This window comes from Bos javanicus, chromosome 2, assembly GCF_032452875.1.
Source record: "Bos javanicus breed banteng chromosome 2, ARS-OSU_banteng_1.0, whole genome shotgun sequence".
Taxonomy (NCBI): Eukaryota; Metazoa; Chordata; class Mammalia; order Artiodactyla; family Bovidae; genus Bos; species Bos javanicus.
In genome coordinates, this window is record NC_083869.1 from 27,429,812 (window position 1) to 27,451,773 (window position 21,962).

The window sequence follows — 21,962 nt, forward strand, 5'->3', positions numbered from 1 at the left end:
AAGAGGAGAGTGAAAAAGTTGGCTTAAAGCTCAACATTCAGAAAACGAAGATCATGGCCTCTGGTCCCATCACTTCATGGGAAATAGATGGGGAAACAGTGGAAACAGTGTCAGACTTTATTTTTGGGGGCTCTAAAATCACTGCAGATGGTGACTGCAGCCATGAAATTAAAAGACGCTTACTCCTTGGAAGAAAAGTTATGACCAACTTAGATAGCATATTCAAAAGCAGAGATATTACTTTGCCAAGAAATGTTCGTCTAGTCAAGGCTATGGTTTTTCCTATGGTCATGTATGGATGTGAGAGTTGGACTGTGAAGGCTGAGCGCCAAAGAATTGATGCTTTTGAACTGTGGTGTTGGAGAAGACTCTTGAGAGACCCTTGGACTGCAAGGAGATCCAACCAGTCCATTCTGAAGGAGATCAGCCCTGGCATTTCTTTGGAAGGAATGATGCTAAAGCTGAAACTGCAGTACTTTGGCCACCTCATGCGAAGAGTTGACTCATTGGAAAAGACTCTGATGCTGGGAGGGATTGGGGGCAGGAGGAGAAGGGGACGACAGAGGATGAGATGGCTGGATGGCATCACTGACTCGATGGACATGAGTCTGGGTGAACTGCAGGGGTTGGTGATGGACAGGGAGGCCTGGTGTGCTGCGATTCATGGGGTCGCAAAGAGTCGGACATGACTGAGCGACTGAACTGAACCAGATCTCTGCTCCACATGTGGGAGACTGACCCCTCCTGTTCACATCTCCCTGGGCCCCCATTGGGAGCTTTCCAGCTGAGTTCAGCCAATGGCGGTGTGAGGGTGGGCATAGAGATATCAGAGGATGTTGTCTCCCCATTCAAGTTTCCAGTCCCCACAGGGCAGCTTCTCCACGCCACCTCCTTTTAATGGCCTCTGGTTACAGCTGAGGGTGATAACTGCTTCCCATGCCTGCTGGACTCTGGGTGCTTTACCATCCCATGTTTGATCTTATAGTCCTACCCAGGCCTATGAAAATAGTCCTTTCATTGAAGTTTCTTCCATCTGTTAGTTCCATCTGTTAGTTTCAACCATCTAACAGTGACTTCTGTTTCCTGCCTGGACTCTGAAAGACACTTTACATAATTTTCAAACTGCAGTGTTTAGGAATGATATAACTTTTCTTTCCTCAGGTTACAGTGGCTGTGGGGATGTGGTCCTCAGGCTCCATTCACTGAGGTGACTGGTTCTGAGGGACCACCCTGCATGCTGGTGCATGACCCTGCTGTTGGGCTGTCCTGCCACCTTTCACCATCATTGGCACTGCTGCCACTGCTCCAGGTGAAGCAGGCATGGGGCTGATGGAAACAGAAAGCGCATGTGCCCGGATGGATGTTTCCCAGCAGTAAGGAAGGGGGCCCAGAGAAGCCGAGTTGCATCATGACTATTTGGGAGAGATGTTTGGAGAGTTATAGCGTAGACGCTATGCTATGTTAACAGACCTGGAAGAGTTCCTGGCTTCCCCAAATGGTGCATCGCTAATAGTCTTTTTGTGCCTCAGAAAAATTTTGGTGGTTTAATTTATTACAGTAACTCATACTTGGAGTCAGAATGTTGTTGGGGGTGGTTATGATATGTGTAAGATTTTTAATAGGGTGTTTGCTTAATTTTTTATAATCCTGGTGGTGGTGGGGGTGTCTGGTTGAATGTCAGTGCTATTTTTACAGCTCTTGAGATACGAGATGACATAAGCTTAGAGCAGAAGAGCCGCTGGGGGAGACAGAGTTACACGGGAAAGACAAAGAGTGAGAGAAGATCTAACAAAGTGGGGCACAGACCCTGAGAAGATGTTGTCAGTCAAGCTCCTATGAGCGCACATTCTCTGAGGGGCAACTTTGTGTGTGTTGGGCTTTGTGTTGTTTATCCTAACTGCCTTTTTTATAGCTTGGAAAAAATCAGTACAGTTTGATATATTTGAACTGATAACTTTGTAAATTCTAGTTTTTCAGAATGAAGTACTACATAAAATTTAACTTGAAGCTTTATATCTTAATTGTCAAAATGATATTATAACATAGATATGTTATATGTGTATATATAATATATAAATGTTAGTCTGCTAATTAGACCTTTGTTAAGTGGAGCACAGGGTGTTGGATGGTGAACCAACAACAGAGTCCAACAGACCACAAGAGAACTTGAAGTAGAGAGGTTTATTATTCACAGGTCCTGGGGGGAGTACATGGCACACCAGGAGGGGCCACACAGGAAGGTCAGGCAGAGTACAGACAGAGAGAAGGAGACAGGATCTGGGGCACATGCCTTTATTAGGGTCCATGGGTGCAGAGCCTTGGAGTCCCTGGGCTATGGCCAGATCGGTCAATTCAAGCCAAAAGAAAGAGGTTATGGTAAGCCCCCTTCCCTGGGGAGGGTGGGTCTTATCTAAGGGATGCATAAGGCATACAAAAGCACTGGGAGGCAGGAGACAGTTGATCACAAGGGCTGTTGGGGACATCACATCAGGGAGTTACATTTGCTTGTGACTCTGGGCTGCTGTTCAGGACATGCACCTGTATGAGGGGCTAGTGTCAAGCCATGGTCCCTGCAGGCTGTTTGCCAAACAAAATGGATGCTGAGATAACAACACCATCAAGTAGCTTAGCTAAATTCTTGACAAAATAACCTGTAACAATATATATGTATATATATAACGTATAAATACTACATTCTTTTTTCGTAATCATAGCGACTCTGGGATTTGAGGAGGCTTACAAGAAAACTGTAGGATGATGTGAACACTGAAATGAATCTTGTCCAGGAAGATGTGGCACATTACCAATACAAGTTCAGTAGTGCTTACAGAAAAGGGCATTTACACTGTACTCTTAAGACTTATCTTTATTATGAAAGTGTTTTCAAAGTAAAATGATCCTCATAATAATGACTGCTTCCAGAGATCAAGAATGAATAATTATGTTTTCATATATAATTATATGAAATCAATCATATAAAATCAGCAAAATACAGTAACAATACATAACATAATTCTAATTGGCTAACAGTACATCATTCCATTTCTGACAGAGATGCTCAAGCACTGACTTGTCTTAACAAGTAAGGTTTTGTCACCTATCCTATTTCTCACTGCAAGTTGAAAAAAATCAAATCCCCAAACTAACCACCTCCCTTTTGCATGACACCAAATGGCTATGGAGGTAACTGATCATGTGGGCAAAAAGGAGATGAAAATCATGAGCTTAGAGGCTTTATGAAACTTTGGGAAATCAAACTTGGAGGCTATTTTCCATATTTAAATTAATGAAGCTCTAAGTTAAAAGTTCCAGAATCACCATATAACTGTTCCTATCACAGAGTGAATTTCTATTTGGCAACTAATCTTTAAAAACCTCTATTTTTTTAAGGGCAGATTTACAATCACAGTTTAAAAAAACTGTTGTAGATCCAAAAGAAAAAAAAAATTGTCTCTATAAAACCTAATTTTCACTTAAAATAGAAATCACACCAACAGCTGTTGTTCCCTGGTTTCCAGGCCATGCAACACATACCAAAATAAGAAGCCAAGCTCTCATTGACTTGTGTTGAGGAAAACAGGCTCATATGGACACAGTATTTTTTTTTTTTAATTGAATCAGAGAAGGAAGTGTGATACACAACTGATCCAATGGTTATTGGGAAATTGATAGCAGATAAGTGACAATATTTTAGATTCATTTTATTACGATTTAAAAGATTTAAAAGAAAGTGAGTGGAAGATAAACAAGCTAGATCTTAGGCTAACAGTCCCTTCCCATTCCTTCCTGGGCACTCCTGAGAATGTCTAGTCTTGTGGAGACATCATATCATGTGTCATCTGCTTGCAGAGACTTGTATGTCTTTGATTGGATGGGGATCTTAGCTTATGGACATTTGGTAATGTGTTCCATTCAAAGGCTTCAGGTTGAACTCACATTGGAAAGACTAAGGTACTCTTTTGGGTGATTACAGATCTTATTAATAGCTACTTATAATGTTTTATGTTCTTTAATACAATTTTCTCCATAAAAGACAGCATCAGGTATGCTTCCAGTGAGCATATGTTAGGCATTTCGACAGCACAGTGTGGACAAGTGGACATCGACTTGTCCACTACCTCCTTAGCATCTACTGAACGCCCCCTAGGGGACGGGAGGGGACCATGCATGCAAATGCAAACCACAGGGCCTGTTTCCAGCCTATTAAAAATGAAGAATTAAACTGTGGCCACAGTGAACCAGTGTTAATTACTATCTGGTAATTTGAAAATGGTACAATTTCATTTTACCGAGAGAAATTTAAACCTACTATGGGGACAACAACAATGTCACTTAAAAAAATATCTTGCATTTTGCATGAACTGTTTGTGATTGACAGTACTCCTTTCATGGACAGGACACTGGCGCAGACTTTGATCTGATTTGATTTTTTTCTTATTTGAACACTAGAAACATTTCAGGGCTACTAATATTTATCTACAAAGCAGGAATCAGCTAAAGACAAATAGGGGGAAAAAGTAAGCTAATTATAATCTTAAGACCTCAAATAGCATGTGAAATGTAAACATTTAATCTCTTACTTCTAAAGAATTTCTTGAAACCTCTTTGGACACAATGACATCATAGGACATACTAATAAAGAGAATTATTTAATACCTTTGTAACTATTCTATATAATTTTCATATTTCAAATTAAGAAAAAATACTCAAATATCCAGGCAACTTTGGCATTAACATCTCCAAGTAGGGGACAAAAGTAACTACCAATGCAAAAATCATGAACAGCTTGGGAACAATCATGGTTGTCCCTAAAGTTCTCTTGGAAGAGCTCTTTTTTAAAGACTCAGGTGTGCTGAAATGAAACATGATGTCTTACTTCAGCCCAAATAACAATGAGGTTGAAATATACAGAGTGGAAAATTCAGACCCTTTCTACCCAAGTTGCAAGTGTGCAGTTTGCTCAAATTCAAACTCTCAAATACTCAGAATGAAAAGTTTGGCAACAGAACAGGACATTTTCAGGTTTACCTGTCATTTTGGCTGCAGGTGACCAAATTTTATCCCACTAAAGAGTTACTTCTCTCACCCAGTTGCTTGTTTACTTTGGAGAGCCTCTACACTGGAGAGCCTCTGTCCAGCAGCTGAGCTGGATCTGAATGTTAATAAAATCCTTGGGTGAAGCAGAAATCTTGTGCATTTTCCTCAACACTTAGTTTAATAATCCAAAATACGGATAGCTGCTCCCCTACTGTTAACATTTGTAACACTTAATCTGGAAGTGGGGACTACTTAGATGCTGACCTTAGGGCTTCATGATCTGAACTCTGAGGCAAAGAGGCTGAAAGGAGTCTTCCCCTCTCAGCTGTGGGGGTGGCGTGAACAGGCAGTAAAAAGGGAGGTGGAAAGCTTCTATTGCACATGGCGGATGGTTTTCATGAAAAGAATATGGATAAGGATGAGTCAGTGATATTTTGGTTTTATCACGTTTTTCTGAGAAACCTACATGTACATACACAGATCACACATTTTTATATCATTTATTGACCCAAGGCCAAATTCTAGTCGAATTTCTACATTTATCTCCCTCTAATTGGTCTTGAAACGCTATAGAATTGGAGAAAATATTACTTTTTCTAGATTCCTTCCTATATACCCCTTTGTACCTTGGGAAGATTTGAATATGACCAGGACAGGCTAAGTCAATTAATGGGAAACAACATTCCTACTAACCTATAGCTGACATTGCAATACACACTTCCAAAGCTATGGCCTGGCACAGGTAGAAGATATGAGATCTCACATATTTTCTCTCTCAGGCTTATCAGGCCACCATGGGAGAGCAGTAGACAAGAGATACATTATTCTTTATCTCAAAAGACCTATAAACACTATTTTGATGAATCAAAAAGGACTCTTTGCCTTAAAATGTAAAATGAAACACAAATGTATTGATACATAGAAGACTGCTTTGTTACTGTCAGTGGTCAGGGAGGCTCTGAGAATTCCCAGTTCTCCTTCTAAGTGATTTTTGGGAAGAACAAAAGTCAGATGTTCAGATGTCTTTGCTAAGGACAGGCAATTTTCTTCATGTCATGCAAGTCTTCTAAACCTTTAATTTACAAGCAGATCTTTTGAAGTTATTCTTCTACGCTAAAGAGTGTCAAATGACCCAAATAGAAGCACACTGTGGCTTTCTGGTTTATTTCACCCATCAGAGGACTTGCTCTAGATACTAAAGCAAGGCACGAGGCTTTCTTCTGTTCCGTATCTTAGTTGAGAAGACATTTTCACCTTATCAAAACTTTTCAGCTATAACATGCTTGCTGGTTTACTTTTTATATATCTGCATTTTAGCAGATGTTCAGATGACAAGTACTTTTCATATTTAATGATTGGTCTTACAACTTGACCATCCATAAATTACTCTCCTAGACATACCCCTGTTCTGTGAAATAAAATAATAAGGTTTTCCAAGAAGAGTTAATCATACCATTTCGTCAACAAAAAAGCAGACATATTTCTAAGGCCCTTCAATCATTACTATGGACCATACCAAAGACACATTATTTTATAAATAGGTGGGAAGAGATTTAACATTACGGGGTGAGGTTTTGTTTGGGAGCATTCTTTTAACTATTAACAATCATGGTGCACATTGTGGGCACAAAGTTTTACTTCAATTAAAAAAAAAAAAATTGACCTGAATGTGAGTGGCTTTGGGCAGGACATGCGCTTTTTAGTACTTTGCTGTCCTTTTCACTAGTCCTGACCTGCACATTGGTATCACTTTGTGGTTTTGGACTCTTTGTTTCAGGAGATAGTCTTCCTGATTTATGAAATAAGTATAATAACTTTTTATTCCCTTTTACTAAAAGCTGGAAGAAAAGAGATAAAATCTTTGGTTTATGTGTATGGTTTTCTTATCTATACATAAATAACACTGCCCTGTAGGAGACTACAGAAACTTATTTTTTCAGTAGTCCTTCTCATTTACTGAGTAGAATTTTTGTTGCTTTTTTTCTGGAAATAGCTCCATTTGAACAAAAATTCCTGGAAAATGAACAAGTCCTTCAAAGAAGCAGACAAAAGGACCTACAGTCTAACACTGCTCAGTTTCTAGTAACAGGAAATTCTGTTATGTTAGGGTTATGTTTAAGGAGAAAAGACAAAGGGTAAAATGGTCTTATTCTCACTGGCTTTATTTTGCCCAGAAAAAAACCAAAACAAAACAAGATCAAATACTAGAGAGGGTGCTTTCTTGAAAGCTGGTTGCAGTAATGTGCTTTGCACTAGAGGTGACTTTTGGCAACTCTTGGAAGTCCCCTTTCTCTGTCCTCAAATATACTTAGCTTCTTTTTTTCATACCATAGCGGAAGACTGCACTAATTAAAGGGGTTGTGGTAAAACCTGGTTGAAATCTGCTACTCTCTTTGTATTACTCTCAGATCATGGGACAAATTCCCAGTTGGAAGACTGATTTCTTTGTTTGTAACCATGAACTGAAGTTTTCCTTCAGAGCTGGAGCACTGACCCCATAATGGAGAATAAAGAAAAAAAAAGTCTCTGTAACCTAAAAAGTTAATCCCAACTAGCTACCATTCTCACTGAAGAAACTTTGGCTGTGTGTGCAAGAGAGGAAGTCTATTCCAAAGTAATTTAATACATACAAAACAATTTTAAGTCCTCCAATAACCACACTCTATTTGGAACAGCTAATTGACCATGAAGGGTTTCCCTCGTAGCTTAGTTGGTAAAGACTCTACCTGCAGTGCAGGAGACCTGGGTTTGATTGCAACCCACTCCAGTGTTCTTGCCTGGAGAATCCCATGGACAGAAGAGTCTGGCAGGCTACAGTCCATGGGGTCGCAAGAGTCGGGCACAACTTCACAACTAAACCACCACCACCACCACCAATTGACCATGAAAAATGATAATTACAAAACTGAACTCATCCTGTTTCAACTTTACACTGGGAGAAAGGTCACTTGAGACTGAATAGGCCATTTCAGAACGGGCATTGTGACACAAAGAGAGCAAACCTATTTGGAGTTGCACGAGAATCTTGCACTGGGTTTTGCTTGCTCTAAGTGACCAATTAAGCTGATGCTCCTAGTGGACTAGGTCACAGCAAGAAAGGGGTAGAAGCAAACGGAGCATCTCCCTCACTGTCATGAACCCAGAGAGTAAAAAGAGGAAACCCTCTTTTGTCCACAGATTTACAAACAAATACAAAAAGAAAATAAATAATATTCTAAGACAGTACAAATGCAAATACCGTTCCCTTGTGTCAATTACATAAAGCATGCCTACATATATAGAAGGGTACTTCTTCTTCATTCACAGACAGGACATATGGCAGTGCACTATTCAAAATGCTTTGATAATCCTAATTTTTGTTTCTGGTGCTGAGAGATTATGAAAGGAACTGCATTTGCAATTTATTAAATACTTCCAGGAACAAACAGTTCACTTTGTTTGGGACTTGTGGTTTTGAGGAATTAATCATCCATGGCACAAGCGCCAGTGAGGAGATACCCGTTGGTACCACTGGTCCCATTGGTGGTGGTCGCAGTATGGGGGTTCTTTCCTGGAGGTTCTGAGTCCTCCTCATCTGAGCTAGACTCAATATCACTTCGATCATCCTTGGACACCTGTGGAACACAAGAAGGTGAGTGCAACCGGCTCTGAAGAAATCATAAAGGTATAGCATGCTCAGAAGTACATGCAGTCATACATAAAGGAAAACATCTAAGTATTAAAAAAATCAAACAGGATAGGAGCATTGCCAGAGTAATAAGTTCCTCTTCATTGGAGATAGAGCAAAGTCAGTGATCAAGGAATGTAGGTGGACTTAGGCATCACAGGGGGTTAGCCTTGCTGACTTCCTTAAGTTACCTTTAGACATTTAGAACGTACTAGACCATGAACCCCACTCTTACTGCAAAGTAGCATACCATACTACTAGAATGGCACTATAGGAATTTGGTACAAATGGAACTATTTATTCTTTGATGATCACATTCTCTTTGAGAATCCTTTAGAGTCAGCTCTCAATTAATTACACTAATGGAGATATTTACTAGCTCTGATCATTAAAACATCATTCTTATTTGGCTTTTAAATGTATTCTTGTATGATTTAATTTGTCTTTCTGTCTGCTAGAATTAAGTAGAAATTTTGTTTTATATACAACATAACAACTAATGGCAGCAGGAGGCATTTGGGGTACTTGCTGGGTAAGGAATAGTTTAAAATATTTCCCAAGAAAAATCTAGTGACTGGATCATCATGAATTGACTCCCATCATTCCAGAGTTCTTCCATCCTTCATTCAGACTCATCAAGTCATGAGGATGACTTGGCATCAGGATATAAGTCTATACATTTCCATAAATAATGAAAAAAAACCATATGGTCTCATAAGGAGGTAACGTAGGAAGAAATTAAGGAAATACACTACTGCTTTTAAATTAAAATAGTTCGTACCTCCTACTTTATGCCTACAAACATAGTGAACATTTATCCCAACAGGCCTTAACATCCCTGGGTAACTGAGTGGCATGAACTTCTTTTCTAAGGGGGGTGGCAATAGGGACCTGGTGGCTTGTTTGGCTTCACAGAATGTTTCCCAATCTAGTCCCTTTTGATTCTCTAAGAGGTGGATTGAAAAGCTGGCAGAGTCTCCTGGGAAGCATTTCAGAATGAACTGAGGGATTTCCCACATCTCATTCTCTCTGTGTCACTGCTACCCTCCAACTGGAGAACCCTGGACTCCACTGCTCTCCCAACCTGAGAAGCCCCCATTCCTGCAGGACAATATCACCTCTATCAGGTGGGGTGGGGATGGGAGAAGGTGAGAACTGAGGACTGCTGCTCCAGCCTAAGCAGAGATGATTGAGTAAATATGTAAAAATGGATCTCACTCTAATGGCCCTTGAGATGAGACTTAGCTCACAAGGACCATCTCCAAGAAGATTTAGATACTGAAACACCAAAAGGACTAGATTATAAGGATACTTTAACTTAAAAATAAAAGATGGCTCACAAAGACAGCATTAGAATAAAAGCTCCACTACATTTAGCAATCCATTAGTCGTAAATTAAGCTGCTAATGGGAAAGAAAACTCCAGTTTCAAAGAGTGATTAATTTACATTTGCATGCTTAGTAAGATTATTTTTAATTGCATTTGGAAAAAAAAACTATACTTAAGTTACCTTCAAAGAAAGGAACAATTTAGAGTATCTTAAAATAACGCACAGGAATATAAAGCCTATGACCCATGGCTATGATGAATTTTACTGTCTTAGGTAAGCAGCAATGCCAGTTAAGATATTTTGAAGCCTGAGATCTGGAAAATTGACTGCCTCCTTGAAAAGTTGAAGGAGTAAGCTGGAGAGAAGACAATATACCTGGTAGAAATAGCAGTGCAATAAGGACACAAATTATCTAATCTATGGCCCCCTTGCATTTTCAGTCACCGTTACCATAATGACAGTATTGTGCAATTTGTATGCAAATGAGGACAGGAGAGATTTTGTTGTTGTTGTTTTTGTTTGTTAGTAGAAATACACGCTCATTTTAGAGTAGGAGGTCATAGAGAAAAAGGTAAACTTTTGCTTCTAAACAACTCATTGCTCTAATTATTTTGGATTTGCATAGGAGATGATGCCAAGTATAGGCTTCATACTATGTGACTCGATGCCCCGAGCCCTCGTGACAGGTGCTTATGGAGGACAAAGTGGTCAGGTGCTGTCCTGCAGCCCAGGGCAGTCTTGGCAAAGAGCTGCTGCTCAGACCTCCCTGCTTGGACCATGCTGATCCTCTCCTCAACTTAGTTCTGCTTCTGCTACTTCACTTTGGTCTATTTCTCTTTTTCAACCAATGTTGAACACCAGGGAAAGAAATCCACTTCTTTCTCTATTGGATCATACAAAATTTAGCAGAATGCAGGCTCACACAAAAGGGCACTAACTGAGCATCCCTAGCATCCCTCACAGCTGGTGGGAGCCACACCTTGGTTAGAGCCTCTAGGCAGTGTCAACAGATTAGATAGAACAATATGCACCAGAGAACAAAAGCACCAGAGTGTTGCTCCAAAAGGCTAACGTGGAAGCCAGGATGGCGAGAGAGAGAGGGGTGAGAAACTTACATGTAAGGGGTTCCACTTCCCAGACTTCCAGGTGGGCAGAAGGAAGAGAACAAACAATGAAAGTAAGAAAATGTTGCAGAGAATGTTCCAGAAAAGTCACTGCTCTACACAGAGGGGTTGAGGCCCAGGATGCTTTATCATGAGCCCCATTTTTAACCAAAGAGATTTAACTAAATATTTACTGGCAAGTTATAAATGGTCAGAATGCATCAAGTAACACTTCTTAGAAAAGAGTTATTAAATTTCTGTTTAATATAAGTATAATCAGAGAAGGACCAAGGAGATAGAGAAAAGGAGAGCAGGAACACAGTAAATAATATATCTCCATGAATCTAAAATTATGAACACAGATCATTCAGCAAAGCAATGCAGATCACTCAGCAAAGCAATACTACATGTAAAAAAATCACTAAGAGAAAATGAAAATTTGTATTATGTTTCCAAGAGGTTATGCTAAACTTTGAAGGAGAAAAAGCAGTTTTGATGAAATTCTAAATAATAAATAATGTTCTTGGTGATTCAGAAGAACCCCAAACCATAATTTTCTGTGACATATTAGAAAGGGTGAGTGTTATCTTACCTTGCCTTTTGAAATAGCTTTGCAAGCTATTTTTACGATCAAGTAAGACCAGAAGCAGTTCAAGCCTTGTATTACCAACAGCAGTAGGTTAAAAACCCACCAGGAAGGGTAAGGTCCAACAATCTCCCAACTTTCAAATAATGTGGTATTTAACACCCTACGGAAAAGGAGAAAGTAATCATTGAACACAACTTTTCACTGCCTTCAAAGGAACTCTAGTTACTGCAAAGAAGCATAAAGCCAGTGATACCCACTGGCTGCTCCCTTGCAAGGACGGTCTGAAAGCTAAGTGCTTCACCTAAGAGTCATCACCTGGATGATCCCACCATTGGCATCACATCCCTTGGGATTCTAGCTTGAATAGTGTACTTAGGTTCCCCTTCACTTTGGTTTTCATTTCTTCCATTAATTTTCATCACAGTTTTTGATTGATTCCATTTCTCATTACCTGTTAAAAGGCCTGTACTGTCCTTGTTGTTTTGGGTCTTTAAGTAAGTGTGAGGAACATCATTTAGTAACATTACATTGCAAGAGAAAAAGAGCAATTAATTTCAGAAACACCAGTGAAATTTAAACTATATGCCTAGCATAGTGAGAGTTGGCATATACATAAGACCTAACCCCTGTCCTCAAGTGGTTTATAGCCTCAAAGGAGAGCCCTAATTTTGGGCTGGGTCCATATTTTGTAAGCCTTTTCCTGGTGAAGAACTGGCAACTGAAAGGTATTATATGGAAGTGATGTTTTGAGATGAATGTTGGAAGGATTTTTTTTTTTTAATTATTAGAATATACCGAGTATACTTAGTTTTAAGAGTATATACTTAAGGCAGGCAGAAGTATTTGAAGTAAGTGCTTCTCTCTGTTATCCACCATCAGGACAAGGATGCAGCAGCCACGTGGGGCAGATAAAGGATACAGGATGGCTGGTCTCAGTGCGTCACACTCATCCTAAGCCGTCGGAAGGTGATTTTTGCCTTCCGGATTCGTAGTGCTGCCACAGAGAAGCTCAGCAGTCACGAGATTTTGGAATTATTCCACTTCCTTGCCTTCCTCCTTAGCTGAGTGCTGGGCTGGTTTGGAGATCTCAGTGGGTTAACAAAACTCATCTAAGTGTATTTCCACCAACTGTCACTGCAGTGCTTTGCCAGGACCCTACAGGACAGGTTAGGTGGACAGCACTTGTTCACTAAGGGAGAAGGATGGAAAACTCTTGAATGCAAGACCACTCATGCAAGAACAGAAGGCACATATACAGAACATTTTACTATAAGAGTGTGATGAGTGCTTTGAAAAAAGTTAAGTACTTAGTACATTCATAAAAGGAAAAACTAATTGAGTTAAGAGATAAAGAAAAAAAGGAGAATGAATACTAGAAAAACAGGTCTATGTCCAGTTCAGGTAACCTGCATTCACAGACCAGAATGAGACAGAGTGTGACTCTCATCCTGCCACGCTAGTTACCTCTCAAGAACAGTGCTCAACACACGTGAATGTTAAAATCCTAAAATTGAGAGTATGGAATTTAATTTGACAATTCACTAGGAGTAGATTGCTCTATGATATAATAGTAGTATTCATTCTGGTGGAAGAGAACCAACATTAGGAAATCTATTAATAAAATTATCACACATCCATAGGCCAAATCGGTACAAACCTAATTATTTCAACTGCACTAAAAGACATTTGGCAATGTTCAATTCCCCATTGCTGATGTTTAAAAACTGGAACTCAAAGTACTTAATATGATTTTTATTCAATTCAGCTCAGCAGTGGTCATAATACCAGAGTTATTGACTTTATAATCAGGAACAGTCAGCATCACCATTATTATTTAACCCTGTTCTGGAGGTTCCAGCTATAAAGTGTGGTAGAAATAATAGGCATTAAAATAATAGGCATTAAATTTCTATAACAGCAAACAATGAAACTTTCCAATAACGGAGTGGTTAAAAATTATAAAGAAATTCTAGAAATTATTAAGTCACTCAAAGTGGTAAATATGTTTCAAGACTTTCTTTTGATAGATAAAAATCATAATATGCCAACTCCATAAGATAAATATATATTTGCGTATACACACAGAGAAAATGAAGAGAATCATAATTCATTGGAAGATATTAATCAAAGCCATGTTGGACTTTCTTTGGTGGACTGGGGAATTTTGCATTTTCTTTAAAAATTTTATTTATTTATTTATTTAGTTTTGGCTGTGCTGGGCCTTTCTTTGTTGCTGCTCGGGTTTTTCTCTAGTGACGCAAGCGAGGGCTACTCCCTAGTTGCAGCGTGAGGGCTCCTCTTGCTGCAGAGCCTGGGCGTGATTGAGTGCCGGCTTCAGTAGCTGCTGCACGTGGGCTCAGGAATCGCAGTTCCTGAGCTCTAGAGCACAGGCTCAGTAATTGTGGCGCACGGGCTTAGTAGCTCTTCGGCCTGTGGGATCTTCCTGGATCAGAGATTGAACCCACATCTCCTACATTGGCAGGTGGATTCCTTACCACTGAGCCACCAGGAAACCCTGTATTTTCTTCTTTACATTCTTCACTTTTCCAAATCCATGACAAATAATTAGGGGAAAAAACACAAGTTTTTTGTAAAAAGGAATAAGTTAGGATAATGCCTGAATTCCCAAGAGGCAGCCATCTCTTAATACACCAGGTTGCGGGCCCCAGGACAACTGGTCTAAACAGAGTTCAACTCCTGGACAGTGAGACAGGACTCCTACATCTCATTTTTTTCTATCTCCAGCACCTTGCAAAATACTGGGAAGTAATTTGCTCACTGGACCTGCTGGCTGATAGGCCGTGTGTTAGTCCAGTAATCAAATAAATAGATATGCACGAGACAGCTCTAGAATAATCACAATAGTTTTATTTCAGAACCAGCTCTGCTTCTTGACATATTAAACATGTTGACCTTCAGAGGGAATTTAGTTTCATTTGAACAAAAAGAGGTCTTGTAGAAATGGCAACAATGACTGTGTGATGCTATGCATTATAAATTAGCCTTTGCTGAATTATGGGTTTGAGAGCCTTTCTCACCATTACAGTTTGTTTGGCTTATTATGAATAGGGTGTCATGCAGTCGCTGGTGACATGATATCCACATTAATTTTGGAAATGCTGCATCAGAATTCATAGGCTTTGCCATGACAGTCAGTGGCATCTCTGAGATTCTGCTCAGAAGTAATGGATTTCTTTGAAAATTGACTTGGCTGCCTGCAGAGATACTTGGGAAAATACAATCAGTGCACCAAATGGATATATCTCTCAGTGAGAAGCTGGGGAAGAAAAACAATATATGAGGAATTGGGACTAGATATTATGCCACCTGGATTCTGAAAAACAGTAAACCCAGGAAACAGAGCTTCTGTTTAGCCACGGAATGTTTCTCATGAGAAAACTGTCCCTTTTGGGGCAAACTATTAAAATGGTGATTATAGGATTTTGCCCTTTCCCGGAGGTTAGGGTTAGGGTTAGGAGTGTCTATTTAATGATGTCATTACAAATCTACGGTGACAGGGTTCTGAACAGCGGTTATATCTGAGGGAGGGCTGATGGAGGGAAAGGAGGGAGGTGGCTGGGATGCTGGAAACATTCTTGATCTTGATGCAGGTGGTAATTATGAAGATTATTTACAGGCAAATTTTTACAAATGTAAAAATGTATCAAGTTATATATTGAAGATCTATGTAGTACATTGTGAACATTATATCTCCATCAACTAAAACAGAAAAAGGTACTCTGTGGGCCAAACACTGCCAATTTGCAACCTCTGGGTTGCATAGTTACTATAATATCAGTATTTCTACCCGCCCCACCCCGACACCCTGCGCCACCACCTAATATAAATTCAAGGTATGGCTTCTGAGAAAACAGATTTTTTTCCTTCCCCCCAAATAGCCTACAGCATCAAACCTCCTGTTGCTCTAATCAAGTGGTGGGGAGTTTGGAGACCCCAGGGACCAGAAAAGACCATTTTCCTTTTCATTAAGGTTAGGCTCACTTAACCACTAGATGGCGCATCACGCATGTACAAAGTGTGCTCAAGGAGGTCTGTTCTGCCAGAACCTTGTGCCATAGTCTGGGTCCCAGGAAAAAAAATCACTCCATCATCAGGTAACACTTTCCTAAGAATCTCGCCAAACAATGGAATCAAGAGTCCCAGTCCTGTCTGTGCTTCTTTCTTCCTGCATAATTCCCACTAGAAATGATGCCTGCAGGGCAAAGCTCCAAGCAGTTCACTGGTGACATGAAGACGCACAAATTGCCACCCCAATAGTTTAGCTCTGATGGGGTATTTTAATTGCTTTTTAATGAATCATGAGAATTTAGTTTGACTGTGACCTATAGTTACTTTTGCTCATGCTTTCCTTTTATGGATTCTTCATATTTGATTATTTCAGAAATATGTATATACAGGCTATGTGGGGATTGTGGGGGAGGGGAATATATACATTTGTACAGAAAATTTTACCTTTTTTTTTTTTTTTTAAAGCAAAGCAAACTCAGAGTAGTCTCATTTTAATCCTATATTTAAGGCCTTACTCATTTATATTCTAAACCATCAGTGTGACTTCTGCTTTCCCCTTAAACCTCAGAATTCCAAAAGTTTCCTACTGTCAGAGAGCACAGTGTCGAAAGATCTCCACTGGTATCTCATTCAGAAAAGCTATAACCAGTGCCTTTCCCCCATTCTTATCATGACTGCCAACTCAAGAGTTTAGGTTTATATGCAAAGTTATGCAAAGTTAGATAAACATCCTTACTTTCCACTCCATGTATCTTATTACTTTTAAAATATCCCACTGATTTAGAGGCAGGACCACATATTAATGGTTAGAATATTAAAGATGACAGAGGCCCGAGTTCTTTCACTATATGAGTGAAGTTATAGGTGGGTGATTATGATGAGGCCATGGTACGTAACCATAAGCTTTGCCTGCTCCCCTTCCCCTTCTACCTCCACCTAAGAGCTCCATCTGAGCCTTGGGTTGTGTGTTTCTAGAGTGGTCTATATAAAAACTACAATAATTAGATCCGTCTAAAGGGCTTCCCAGGTGGCACTAGTGGTAAAGAACCTGCCTGCCAACGCAGGAGATGTAAGAGATGCGGGTTCGATCCCTGGGTGGGGAAGGTCCCTTGGAGGAGGGCAGGCAACCCACTCTAGCATTCTTGCCTGGAGAATCCCACGGACAGAGGAGCCCAGCGGGCTACAGTCCAGAGGGTTGCAAAGAGCCAGACACCACTGAAGCAACATAGCATGCACACCTATACTCAAATATCCAAAGAGGGTCAAGACTGCTTCTCAGCGAGAAGCAGGTTCAGGGCCTCACGCTGGGGATTGCTGCATGATGTCAGTGGGGGTAGACTAGAAAGGGAAACTTGTTTTACAGTCAGAATGAAGGTGTTCTTTAGAGCTTTTGAATGGTCTTTGACTTTGCTTTTTCAGAGAGACTGCAGTATATTTCAGGATGTGTGCTTCTCTGGCATTTATTTTAATTCGACCTACAAGAAACATAAATGAAAAGTAGATTCTGCCTGAAACTTATCCATAATCTACTGGCATGTTTTGCTCATTTTAAAGTAGATGCTAGTAGAAAAGCATTTATAATGTACTCTCAACAGAAACCATGAACACAATACCTGAAAAAGGAGTCGGGTAATTAATTCACTGTGATAAGAAATCCTCTTTGTCCTGGGTTTCCTAAGGCAATAAAAACCCCAGGCCTAAAGAACAACTTGGTTAAGTGTTGGGTAGTCAAGGCTGCTACATGACTGAAAAACTCACTCTCAATTTTCTTTTAACAAGATGGCCCCACCCACAGCTTGGGTTTCTCCACAGCACTGGTGTGGGTCAGCAAGATCTCTTTTAGGAGGACAGCTTCTGGGTAGCTCGCAGCTTGGGTGCCTAATTATCTCAAATAATAGATACACGAAGTCTGTAGCAGACATAGGAGTGATTTCTCTATCCTTGACAGGAAGCGAAACTTGAACATTTGTCTTTCCTCTAGCAATGGGCATATCAGTTCTGTCATATTCTATCCAAGTAAGACATGGGATCAATTCGTTTATTTTTATTTTTAGGTCATAGGCTGGTCAGACTTAGACACTGATCCCTTATAACACAGCAAGCTTGTCTCTGGTGACTTACTTGCCAAGGTGGATGTTTTTCTCAAAATTAGTCATTGCCCTCTTGCTGCCCCATTTGCTGTCTGTCCGCCTGAGTTCCCAACCCCTTCACTGCCTGGTCTGCCTTTCTGTATTCCTGACCTACCAACCTGAGTTTCTCTATCCTAGAACATGTCCATCAAGCTGTATCTTGATTCTTACATGCCTGCTTTCAACACTCTGCCTACCTCTTAGGTACCTGCTGTTGCTGCTGCTAAGTCACTTCAGTAGTGTCTGACTCTGTGCGACCCCATAGATGGCAGCCCAACAGACTCCTCTGTCCCTGGGATTCTCCAGGCAAGAATACTGGAGTGGGTTGCCATTTCCTTCTCCAATGCATGAAAGTGAAAAGTGAAAGTGAAGTTGCTCAGTCGTGTCCGACTCTTAGCGACCCCATGGACTGTAGCCTACCAGGCTCCTCTGTCCATGGGATTTTCCAGGCAAGAGTACTGGAGTGGGTTTGACCCTAAAACAGACTTCTCTGGTTCTCAATAACTGCTCTTTATTAAATAGTATATGTTGAGCACTGGCCCAAACATGATAAATACATGCACTGTGCTTAGTTGCTCAGTTGTGTCTGACTCTTTGTGAACTCATGGACTGTAGCCCGCCAGGTTCCTCTGTCCATGGGGATTCTCCAGGCAAGAATACTGGAGTGGGTTGCCATGCCCTCCTCCAGGGGATCTTCCCAACCCAGGGATCGAACCTAGGTCTCCTGCACTGCAGGCAGATTCTTTACAGTCTGAGCCACCAGGGAAGCCCATGAATACTGGAGTGGATGGCCTATCCCTTCTTCAGGGATTTTCCTGACCTAGGAATCGAACCAAGGTCTCCTTCATTGCAGGCAGATTCTTTACCAGCTGAGCTACCAGAGAAGCCCGTTATTTACATGGTTTTACTTAATTCTTTCAAAAACTCACACAGTAGAAATCCCATATAGTAGAATACTTACACTAGCTAACATTTATTCTTAACTATGTGTTAGGTGATGGGCTCAGGTTTTACATATTTTAACTCATTAAACCCTCATGAAATAAACCTTATGGATAAATCCTATTTTTTCAAAGTAGGTACTATTATATCTGTTTTACAGTTGAAGAACCTGAAGCACAGGTTTGTCTGTATACCCAACACTACCCCCTCACTGTGGGGTATACATATTAGTGAGCCTCAAAGAACTCATAATTAGTTGGGGAGCTGGGGTTGGAATATAAATTGGCATATTGTATTTGGTGGATAATGCTACCACATGTATCAAAATGTGCATATCTACTGAGGCTGTGAATCTATTTCCAAACCTTTGTCCTAAGGAAGAGTTTCAGGGATTTATAAGATTTAGCCATAAGGATATTCATTTAAATATTATTTATAGTAGCACACTACTTGAAATATCCTAGATAATGCCTAAAAATAGAGTACTTATGAATAAACAATGATCTTCTCATAAGATGAAATACTCGTAGCTAATAAAATTATGTTATAGAAGAATACTTAATGAAATGGAAAAAAGTTTATGGTACAATGTTAAATGAGAAAAACAAAGCTATAAAACAGTATGTGCAGAATGAGCCCATTTTGGTAAAGAAGAAGATGTAATTTTAAGCATATAAAATGTTAGAAACAAAGATATCAAATTATGAACAGCAGTTATTTCAGAACTATGGGACTTTTTTTTCTTTGTGGTGTTTCATATTCCATGATGTTTCTATAATGAAATTTAACTATAACATGTATATAATTCCATAAATAAATATCAGTTTAAGTTAAAATTTGAGGAAATCCAATGAGAATGATAATTGATTGCTATTGTTGCTGTTCAGTTGCTAAGTCGTGTCTGACTCTGCGACCGCCTGGAATGCAGCATGCCAGGCTCCTCTGTCCTCCACTATCTCCCAGAGTTTGCTCAAATGCATGTCCATCGAGTAGGTGATGCAAATGATCTCATCCTCTGCCACCCCTTTCTCCTTTTGCCTTCAATAGCCAAGTGCTATCCAAAGCCTCTGAAGGTCTATCTAGGGCAAAGAAGGTAACACATTTTTGTAGCGATGGATGGATTTCCTGAAAGCCACCTCCTCAGAGCTGCAGAGGGGCAGCCCAGCTTGGCTGGGGTGGTTCTCCTTGAAGTCCCAGCTTCCTGCTCTGGATGGGGAGATGGTGACTGACAGCACTGTCTGTGGGCACACCAGCTGGTCCCCCTGTCCCCTCAGGCGGGCAGGTTTTATATGAGTGGGGTGGGGGTGGCTGGCTCCTGGGAGTGCTGAGGAGGAGAGCTGCTCACAGGGCAGAGCAGGGCATCCAGTGGTGGCGAAGCCTCTGCCTCTCTGGGATGATGTCTGCTCACAGCGCTGCCTCCAAAGACAGAAGCTTTTATTCTCTCTGAACAAAAGCAGCAGCTTGCTAAATTCAACTGTGGTTATGGGTGTGGAGATTTCTGAGATGGCAGAGAGGCCAACTGAACACACATCCTAAGCACATTTGATTTGATCACTTTTGTCCCTGGAACGGGGGTTTGTTGGCACATTTGGGGCTGTTTTCATCAGGGTTCCTGGGATTTAGAGCTAATAACTGGCCTAAGAACTGTGAGACCCACCTGGTCTCTGCACTTCTGTTACTTTCTTATTTCATGATTTTGTGAAAGAAATGTGTCTGCAAGATATAAGAGACAGCTTCTGAAAACTATGGGTGCAACACCTGCAAATCTTGTCTTTGGGGGCAGGAAGAAATGGAAAGAGGATGGGGAAAGAGGGTAGAGAGAGAGGTGATGTGGGGATGGGAAACGGGTAGACAGAGGAAGGAAGAAACAGGAGGCCTGCTTTCCTGGGGCCGTGCTCCAGCCTGAATCTTGAATCAGGACCAGGCCTTGTACAAACTCAACATGACATTTAATACCACCCCGTTCCTGGGATTAAATGTTACACTAATAAAAAGAGAGCCGCAAGACAAACAGTTGTGCCCTGGAAGTGGAGAGGGAAGCGGCTGTGCAAAGCTCAGGACCTGAAACTGAGCTGCTTCCACCTGTTACTGCCTGTTGCAAATCTGCCCAGTGTGATTTATTTGCTGGCAAATTCAGCACAGGTGCGTATTCTAACCATTTACTGTGGAAGCAAGAATTACAAACCCCACCTTGCAGAGAGGGAAGGCCAAGCTGCAGCAAACCTAGAGCCCCCCACCCCAGCATCTGACTCAGGTGGTCCCAGGATGGCCGCTCATCCAGGGTGTGCAGTTTCAGGACAGCAAACAGTTCTTTTGCAGAAATTCCAACTGAAGATAAATCAAGGTAGTGGCCCTTGGACAAGTGGTTTTATTTGTTAAAACTCATCTTTGAATACTTTAAAGGCTAAAGCTCCAATACTTTGGCCACCTGATGCGAAGAGCCCACTTACTGGGAAAGATCCTGATGCTGGGAAAGATTGAGGGCAGGAGGCGAAGGGGGCAATAGAGGATGAGAAGGTTGGATGGCATCACCGACTCAATGGACATAAGTTTGAGCAAACTCTGGGAAATACTGAAGGACAGGGAAGCCTGGAGTTCTTCAGCCCCTGGGGTTGCAAAAAGTCAGACACGACTGAGTGACTCAACAACAACAACACAGTTTCCTGGGGGCTTCATCTAAAAACCAAAAAAAAAAAAAAAAAATTTAACTGGCAGGACAAGATACTCTGCTCCTACTAGTTAGAGTGAGTGTGTGTGTGCGTGTGCACTCAGCTGTGTCTGACTCTTTGCAGACCCCATGGACTGTAGCCTGCCAGGCTCCTCTATCCATGGGATTTTCCAAGCAAGAATACTAGAGTGGGTTGCCATTGCCTTCTCTGCTGTTTAACTATACTTATCCATTCAACCTCAGTTACTTCTTCCCATAGTCTCTGGTCACAATCAGAATGTTTGCAGTTAGTGAGCTGAATATTATTAGAGTTCTGTCACTGACAGTAACAGCATTAGCCAAAGCCTCACCCTAAATCACAGAGAAAATTTCTTACACACCATTGGCTATCCCTGTGTACAGCACCTAGCACCTCGTTAGGAGGTCTGAGTGGCATTTGGGTGGCAATCTGGTACAGCTTTCACTCAC

General features: G+C 40.9%; 1 protein-coding gene across 3 annotated transcripts in view; it reads right to left on the reverse strand.

Moving 5' to 3' along the window:
* Positions 1-2,166: 2,166 nt before the first annotated feature.
* The window catches only part of CERS6 (ceramide synthase 6), a 356,538-nt gene continuing 336,742 nt past the window's right edge, over positions 2,167-21,962 (reverse strand). The window contains exons 9-11 of one of the 3 annotated variants that reach the window (XM_061436080.1): positions 11,730-11,886; positions 11,150-11,173; positions 2,167-8,651 (exon numbers count right to left, since the gene is read on the reverse strand). In XM_061436080.1, the coding sequence (XP_061292064.1) occupies positions 8,499-8,651; positions 11,150-11,173; positions 11,730-11,886 (334 nt within the window). In that variant the 3' untranslated portion in view covers positions 2,167-8,498. The remainder of the gene's footprint in view (positions 8,652-11,149; positions 11,174-11,729; positions 11,887-21,962) is intronic. The other 2 variants (XM_061436090.1, XM_061436093.1) reach the window with 2 other exon arrangements.